We start from the raw sequence: 9293 nt of genomic DNA on the forward strand, positions 1-9293 counted from the left end.
TTACATTTTGGTCAAATGAAAGAACAAATGTAAATTAAGGATGTAGTTTGAGTACAACAAACACATGAAATTAAATATTTATTTACAATATTGTTGGGAACGTTCATTCCTTTGAACATCCTGTATCTTAGGAACACCCATTGGCCAAGGATGTTTTTTTTCTATTTAAGGAATTAGTCTATTATTTTTAATTCTGTACTAAATTTCCAGGGCATAGGCAGAATAAGAAAGATTTTGGGCTCAATATATCACAGAAATGACCTCAAGTATAATTTTTTATGGTGTCTCTTTTGGATGGAAATCCTATGATCTCAATCTGCACTTTCTGCTATTACTCTTAACATTTCCGTCTTCCTAGTCCTACAGGAACAGCCATTAAAATTTTATGAACAACTTTCTATGTTTTTCTGCCACCTAAAGTAATGATATCTTTGATATTCTGATAAAAAAAAATTTCCAGGTTCTACATAGAAAAACAAACCCCTTTTGTTTTTCTTTCTTTTTTTTTCTTTTTTTTTTTGGTATAACTTGTGTTTTTTTTCTTTTTTTTAATTTATAAAAGTTTATTAATTTATAAAAGTTTCCATTTCCGCCCCTCCCCCCAGCACCCTCCCACTCCCCCTCCTCCCTCACCTCCTCCCTCTCCATCCCTAAGAGCAGTCAGGGTTTCCTGCCTGTGGGAAGTTCATATTCCTCCCCCCTCCCTCCAGGTCCAGGAAGGTGAGCATCCAAACAGACTGGATCCCAAAAATCCAGTATATGCAGAGGAAACAAGTCCCAGTGTCATTGTCAATGGCTTTTCAGAGAGACCCCGTGTCAGCCACATTCAGAGTATCCAGCCACATTCAGAGCATCTGGTTGATTCACGTGCTCGTTCAGTCCCAGTCCAACTGGCCTTGGTGAATTCTCATTAGATCAGTCCCCTTGTATGAGCGGGTGAACGCACTCCTCACGGTCCTGCCTTTCTTGTTCATGTTCTCGGGTACATGGGGGTGGGGTGGGGTGGGGTTGTTGGAAGGGGAGAGGGTTAGAGAGAAGGGAGTAGGGGAGGAATGGGGAAAGCTCGGGGGATTGGGATGGGGGGGAGGGAGGAAGAATGGATATGTGATCAGGGAAGTATATACCTCAACTAAGGGAGTCATTTTAGGGTTTAGAAGAGACTTGATTATAAAGGGGATCCCAGGTCCAAGGAGAGATCCCCAGATTGTTCTCTGGACAGAGGAGAGAGTGCCTGAACTGGCCCTGGTCCATAACCATACTGATGAATATTTTGCTTATCACCATAGAACCTTCCTCTGGCGATGGATGGAGATTGAGACAGAGACCCACATTGGAACACTGGACTTAACTCCCTAGGTCCGAACGAGAAATAGAAGGAAAGAGAACGTGAGCAAAGAAGGCAAGACCAGAGGAAACCTTCACCCGTTGATGGTTGGAGATTGAGACAGAGACCCACATTGAAGCACTGGACTGAGCCTCCAAGGTCTAAATGAGGAGCAGAAGGAAGAAGAACATGGCCAAGGATGTTTTAACAAAGGAAAGTGCCTGAGGTATCACCATTCAACAATCTTATCACAGGAAAAGACAAGCAGTGAGAGGACAGTGGAGCTGTACATGACCCTGAATGGTCATTAAGAAGACCAAGTCCAAAGGAGGCTAAACAAAAGAGAACCAAGACACAGTCTGCCCTAAACAACCCACTATTACCAAGGCTCTGAGTTTATAAATACTGAGATCAGTCTGTCCATTGCGAAAGTCCTGGGTTAGTAGAAAGTAAAGTTTGAAGGCTTTGATCTCCCCAGAAATGGACAAAGTAGACTTTACAAAGAGGCACACAAGGATTAAATGATAAAGGTCATTGTTCCTCAAAAACACACCTGTCTATTTAATCCTGAATAATCAGTACAAGTGTAATGAGATCCACTGTTCTGCTAGAGATGTGAATGAGAAATAGCAGGTTCTATCTTGTCTCTAAAGCAAATGGTGACTTAGGACAATGAGATATACATCAGATTGAAAGTAATGGGAAAGGTACTGAAATAATTAAGGAAGTTCTAATCCTTCAAGTTTCTAAAAACATAAAAAGAACACTTCTGGAGATTAGTATAGTAATCTGAGCAAAATAAACAAAGATACTAGAAGAAAAGAAAACTACAATAGCCTAGGAAAATAGACCCCCCCCAAAACAATAAAAGATTCAGCAGTTTATAAAAATTGTGTATCATGAATAAATAGAATTTATTCCAGCAATAAATGTTTTAATATCTGAAAATTAGTCAATGCAATTCTTTATTATAGAATATAGGACACAGAAAATAGTAACTACAATAAAGACATGAAAGGTCTTGTTTTGCTCTTAATAGTATTTCTTGGTCTACAGCTATATGTGTAATGACAACAGCTATTTAAATTTTTATGATAGATGACTGAAACAATACCCTGTCCTTGAGGATACAGAGTAATTGCAAACTTAAATGTTTTCAGGCTGTCAGGGAATTTTGGTCATAAAAATCTTCACATCCCTAAGAAAGAAATTTGTGAATATGTGAAGAATATTTGAAGAAATTTGGAATCGTGTGTTTGTGTGTGGGCGGTGGGGGGTACATTTACACAGTGGAATATTACACAGCAGAAAAAATATGACATCTTGAAATTTGCAGGCAAATGCATGGATCTAGAAAACATCATATTAAGTGAGGTAACCCATACCCAGAAAGACAAATATCACATATACTCAGTCATAAGTAGTTTTTAAACATAAAGCAAAGAAAATCAGCTTACATATCACAATACCAGAGAACCTAGACAACAATGGGGACCCTGAGAGAGACATGCATGGATCTAATCTACAAGGAAAGTAGAAAAAGACAAGATCTCCTGATTAAATTGGGAGCATGAGGACCATGGGAGAGGGTTGAGGGGAAGGAAGTGGATGAGATGGGAGCAGAGAAAAATGCATAACTCAATAAAATGAAAACAAAAAGAAAAGAAAGTCACTTAGATCTATAAGCTTCTAAACAAAGTGTTAGAAAGTTTTGGTTTCTACACTAGGAATGTTGACACTAGTACCTTAACTTTTGTTTAGCATCTAGCTCTAGAGAGCAAACACATCAATTGAAAGTGTGTCAGTTTCCAAAATTCATTCTTATGGACAGAATAAGATACATTCTAGTACAGTTCAAAGAGTAAATATTTCTGTCTTCAACATGACCTCAGACTAAGAAAACTTCCCCAGGGACACAATCTGAACAAAACCCCAGGTTGTTATATACACATTAATGGGAGTCCTTCATGTCCTAGTTCATGGTCCTCAAGGGGTTAAAATATGCACACTTCATCACATATTATCCAGGACCATACATAGAGACTGTTGATAAATTAGTTTCAACTTCAGGGAAAAGAACTAATCAATGATTTGTTTATAAATAAAATACATCAAGATATCTGTTCCTAAAATAAAATTTTCAAAAATCATAACTAATTAATTTCTGTGAGGGCAAAGGTGAGACAGATTCATTCAATAATAACGTCCTCAGCAGACTTTCCACACACAATGATTCCAGAACAAGCTGTTTGTTTTTATCTTATTGACAAAATTAGGGGTTAGATATATTTGTGTCTCTTGTTCTGTAATTGTTCTTATAATAACAGAAAATCAAAAGATACTCTAGATTTTCAGAACTTTCAGATTCAAATTCAACATAGATTTTGCCCTTCTTTCATCTTTTCTTTTAATTTTTACAAGAATTGCAAAGGCATCAGAGCTTCAAAAGTATGTGTTTAATCCATTTGTAGAAGCTTGTGTAGCTCGACAGTCTGCTTGCTGAAGTATCATTTAGACATTAACAATTGGAGAGGCATCCATTACCTGAAATGCTGTCTAAGCAGCTGTACGTGATGATTTCTCTGTGTCTGAACACACTGGACACTCTTAACTGCACCAGCAGCCAAGGTAGGCTACCCAATATTCTGACTTTTAAGCTAGTTTATCTTATTTTTCTTCTCTCCCTGGAAGGAGTTTGCAATTAAAAGAATTGAAGTGTTACATTTGGATACCTTAAATGTTTCGGGAGATTATGCACAAATATTTGATCTAACTATAGATACAGAAATATATATGAAGATACAATTTATGCAATCTAGGTTGTGTACATATGGTACAAAGAAAATGATGTAGTAGAATGGGTCACCAAACATTTCTTCCTATATTTGACATGTGATCTATACATGGAAGTTTGTGTAATTTTCATGCATATTCTCTTTTTAATGGCATTTTTCTTCTTTTTTTAAATAATTTTTCCGTTTATTTTACATACCAACCACAATTTCCCTTCTCTTCTCTCCTCCCGTTCCCTCCCCTCATTTCCCTTTTACATTCCCCCATCTACTCCTCTTCCATTTCCATTCAGAAAGGGGAAGGACTATGATTGGAGTCAACAAAAATATAATCTATCTTAACTTATATCAGTACAGATAGACACTGAATACGCTAAGAATTTTAAAATGCTCATTTGAAAGTAAAACTGTGACAGATGTATGACCTTCACAGTCATGAAGACAAGTTAGAATGGGAGGAAGAATTCTTTTGAACACTTTTTTTTAAAAGAACACTTTCAACACTGAAGTTAATATTCAAGGGTTAATGCATTAAAAATTCTACCTGGGAGAGAGAAGGGTATACTTTCAAACAGAAATGGGTATCTGTACTAAAACTCAGGATTAAGTACACCTTTAATTTTGAACTTATAGAATGCTCTTGTATGTGAAACTAACCAGTATGACATGTTTCTTATACAGTAAATAAAGTCCTTGGTATATTACAGGATTTAGTATTTTTAAAACGTGATATAGTTTTTTTTAAGAATCAAGGCAGTTATTGATAAGTACAAAGTGGAAGTTAAACTCTCTCCTTTAGGGCTATTGTTTTCCTGTGTGTATTTATATTGTATCATCCTAAGAAAGGTGAGTTGCAGAGGCAGAAAACATCAGTTTTAGAATTTAGCATACCTAGGATATTCTTGTCCTCTGTCATTGAAATTCACCTGCCTGGCCCTTGGCTCCTCAACTTAACAGTATGTAAGCATGTAAAATACAAGTTAACTGGGTATTCTTATTTAGAGCAACTCTACAGATTTGCAGGCTGCAAACCTGAACTCATTACCATTTGGTTTTCTTTTGCAGTTTAGCAGAGGACTGTGGAGGATTTCCTAGGACCACAGCTGGTGACTTTAAGGCATTAGCTCAATTATTTGAGCTCTGGCAATGCTGGTCCTCAAAGTTAACTGAGATGCCTTAGAGACACAGACTCTGAGTAAATACTAAAGAGCTAGAGGCAGACATCCTGTTTGGATATAGGCTTCTTTTTATTTTACTACTGGTACTTTAGGTAAGTCTTCTTTTCTTTAAAATTCAAATTTCAAGGCATCTAAAATTTTGACACTATTGAGAGAAATTGGTGAAATACTACAAACAAGTCACTTAGTATAGTGACAAGTGCACAGCCAGTGCTCAGTGTAAGGATGTTCCTCAGAAAACTTGTGCAGGACATGTAAGCCTAAACATGCTGCAGCAAATGTGGAGAAGCACAGCACAGCAAAAGCTTCATGCTCAAATATCTGAGCATAGGAAATGAAATAAGTACCCAGATTTTCTCAATGTGAGATGAGGTTGTTCATTTATGTCTTTTCTTCTCCATTGCAGTCTTTACTTTTATGGAAGATTGGTTTCTTTTTGATATAGTTAAATATATCCCACAGTGTATGCTATTAGTCTTTGAATCAGAGCAGGAAATAAAACTCATTTATTCCTTTAACCAGTCATTGAACACTAGAGACATCAGTTTTGATCTATGGCTGTTTAGTTTGTCTTTGTGTCTGCATGATGTGAGGGAAAAGGGGGGATATGAATATTTTAAAAGAATTAAAATATATTCAGATTACTTGGAAATTTGCAAAAAAATAGAACTATTGCTGAAGTAATGATGAATGAGTCATGCTTTGGGATTATTTATGGTTTTGATTATGAAGTATGATTTTGGCATATGCATTCTAGAATTTAGAAAAATATATTAGTCCATTGCTGACTCTCTCAAGGATTAACTCCACTGTAGAAGATCTAGCAATTAGTAATCCACTCCATTTTATTCTCAGTGGTTCTTGTTCCTGGGAGGGTTCCCTGATACATTGGGCTATTTACAAGAAAGGTCATAATCCCAGGTTTAGTGCTATAAAGCCATTTTGTCAATGACCCATTCTTGGAATCACAGAGAATATCTTCTTGTCCATGCTCTTAAGTATGTACCATACTCAGAAGAGATAGGATAAATTGCATTACTTTACATAATCCTTCTGTGTTAGGAACAAATAAAGAGTTGTAATAAATTGAAAGTCCAGAAAAATGCAAGGCTTAGTAATAACAAAGGTGTTTTAAATACTATTTTGAAGTTTGAGTGATATATTCATTCTTTGTGAAGCAAATAAAATAGATTTTATATTAAGTGGATTCTGGTTGATTTTTTAGAGTAGACTTATTGGCTAATTATGTGAATTTTCATTGATGATATTAGTTTAAACTAGAGAACAAATTTAGTTGGTACAATAAACATGAAATTCAGCACACTATCAAAAACTTATAGGCTAACTTCCATATGTCAGAAAGAAAAAACGTATTTGTTTTTTGGTGTCTGGGTACTTTTTGTTGCGTATTTGTTTTTTGTCTTTTGGTTTTAGTTTTGCTCTTTGTTTAGGAGGTTGAGTTTTGTTATTGCTTGTTTTTTTTTTTGTTTGTTTAAAGAGAGAACATAAAGTTGATGGATAGGAAGGAGAGTAGGAGGATCTTGTTGGAGTTGGGGAAAGAAGAAAAACATGCTCAAAATATATTGCATAAAACATTTTAAGAAAAAAGATGACACCCATGATAATGCTAGGTATTCTGGGAGACATTTGTGGTAATCTCTCTGTTCTAATCTTCAAGGTATTTAATAAATGGTGATTACACTTTTATAAGCATATTATATTACTTGAATCATGTTGTTCCCTGTGCTGGCATGACTCAATTTCCTCTGTTCATACCTCATACCTTACTCAACTTAAATGGTCATGTATTCAGTTATAGGACTCCAAGGAAAGCATAGAAGTTTTGCTTATTTTTAATCCTAAAATTAGTAATAGAATCTTAAGAAATTTAGGAAATAATTAAAATTTAAAAAGAAAAAAGATATCCATAATCTCAGTTCCTGAGTTAAATATCCTAAATATGTAAATTTATTTATTGTCCACAGTTTTACAGTGTAGGGCCCAATGTGCTATTTCAACAAATGTACTCAGTATACAGTGATTAAATCAGCATCATTATGTCCCCCTCCTTATCAATTACACTGTAGAGCACACACCAGTACTATTGCTCTAGCTGACAGTTTTTGAGGACATGTTAACTATCATTCTTATGTTCTAGGAATCACTGTTGTACCTTTATATTGACTTTGATTTTATTAATCACTTATAGGACAGAACATGTGAACAAAGTCTTTAAATATTGATCCATGGACATTATCACTGACTTTTACCTCTTGCATATTTACATAATATGAATAGGGTAAAAAGATCTATTTTATAGTTCTAATTTACCTTATTTCATATACAGTTCTACATCTTTTTAATTTCTAAAACTATTGCTTCTAATGATTACATTGTTTCATCCTTCTGGAGAAAGAACAAGTTTGTAATTGTTCCTATGATCCCAAGAAATTTGATTCCTTTTTTCTTGATGTCCTGTGTTTTAAGAGAATATAGTTGTGGTTAAGAAAATAAAAGACTTAAAAAAAATAAATAAGAAAGGACTTGAGGTTTCTATTTCTACAAAATTTCGGAAAACAGAACCTAATCTTTGAAACAATAGAGTAATGAAAATACTGAATTTTTGGAATATTTATTTTGATTCTTTTTTCCTAAAGGTAAAAATAATACTTTCTGGTTCAAAAGCAAATATCTATAATACACAGATGGGGAATAAAAGGAACGTGACTGAATTCATCTTGATAGGACTTACACAGAACCCCCAAGTGCAGAAAGTAGTGTTCGTGACATTTTTGGTTCTGTACATGGTAACAATTTCAGGCAACCTGCTCATTGTGATCACCATCATCCACAGCCGGGCTCTGAGTTCCCCCATGTACTTCTTCCTGAGCCACCTTTCCTTGATAGATATGATTTACACTTCCTCTTCAGCCCCGAAGTTGATTGTGGACTCCCTTCAAGAGAACAAAGTCATCTCCTTTAACGGATGCATGATGCAAGTCTATGCAGAGCACATTTTTGGTGCAACTGAGATCATTCTCTTGACAGTGATGGCCTATGACCGCTATGTGGCCATCTGCAAACCTCTGCACTATATGACCATCATGAGCAACAAGCTATGCATTCTCCTGGTGGGAGTAGCCTGGACTGGCGGGTTTCTCCATGCAACTATTCAGATCCTCTTCACAGTCTGGCTGCCCTTCTGTGGCCCCAACATCATAGACCATTTTATGTGTGACTTGTACCCACTGTTGGAACTTGTCTGCATGGACACACATACCCTTGGTCTCTTTGTTGCTGCCAACAGTGGGTTCATCTGCCTATTTAACTTCCTCCTCTTGATGGGATCCTATGTGATCATCTTACGCTCTCTCAAGAACTATAGCTTGGAAGGCAGGCACAAAGCCCTCTCTACCTGTGTGTCTCATATTACAGTAGTGATTTTGTCCTTTATTCCTTGCATATTTGTGTATCTACGCCCAGTGACCACTTTGCCAATTGATAAAGCAGTTGCTGTCTTTTATACTATGGTGGCTCCTCTGCTTAATCCTTTAATCTATACCCTCAGAAATTCTGAGGTAAAAAATGCAATAAGGAAGCTCTGGAGGAAAAAACTGTGAATTCAGATAACAATTAAACAGGGTCTTTGGACTTTACATACATAGGTAATGCATTAAATTACTTTCAACTTTTTTACCTGTTGACAGTCATGTCTACTATAATTCAGAGCTGGATGTTACTTGGAGATAGTTACTTACACAGAAGGTTAAACTGGGGTAGTTGGTAATTTATTTATTTTCTCTTTTCTCATACTTTTATCATCATAATCAAATGCCTCTTTCTTTTATAGATTTATCTATCTATCTATCTATCTATCTATCTATCTATCTATCTATCTATCTATCTATCTGTTTAATAAGCCTGAATATGTGTGTCTGTGTGTGTACCAGGTTGGCGATGATGCCCAAGAAGGACACAGAACCCTTGGATGCCCCTGGA

General features: G+C 35.9%; 1 protein-coding gene across 1 annotated transcript; it reads left to right on the forward strand.

Moving 5' to 3' along the window:
• Positions 1 to 7999: 7999 nt before the first annotated feature.
• Positions 8000 to 8914, forward strand: LOC146893003 (olfactory receptor 4C12-like). Its single transcript, XM_085694342.1, has one exon. The coding sequence runs from the start codon at positions 8000 to 8002 to the stop codon at positions 8912 to 8914; it is 915 nt and encodes a 304-aa protein (XP_085550468.1).
• The last annotated feature ends 379 nt before the right edge of the window (positions 8915 to 9293 follow it).

This window comes from Myodes glareolus, chromosome 9 (assembly GCF_982192425.1).
Source record: "Myodes glareolus chromosome 9, mMyoGla1.1, whole genome shotgun sequence".
In the NCBI taxonomy this organism is placed as follows: domain Eukaryota; kingdom Metazoa; phylum Chordata; class Mammalia; order Rodentia; family Cricetidae; genus Myodes; species Myodes glareolus.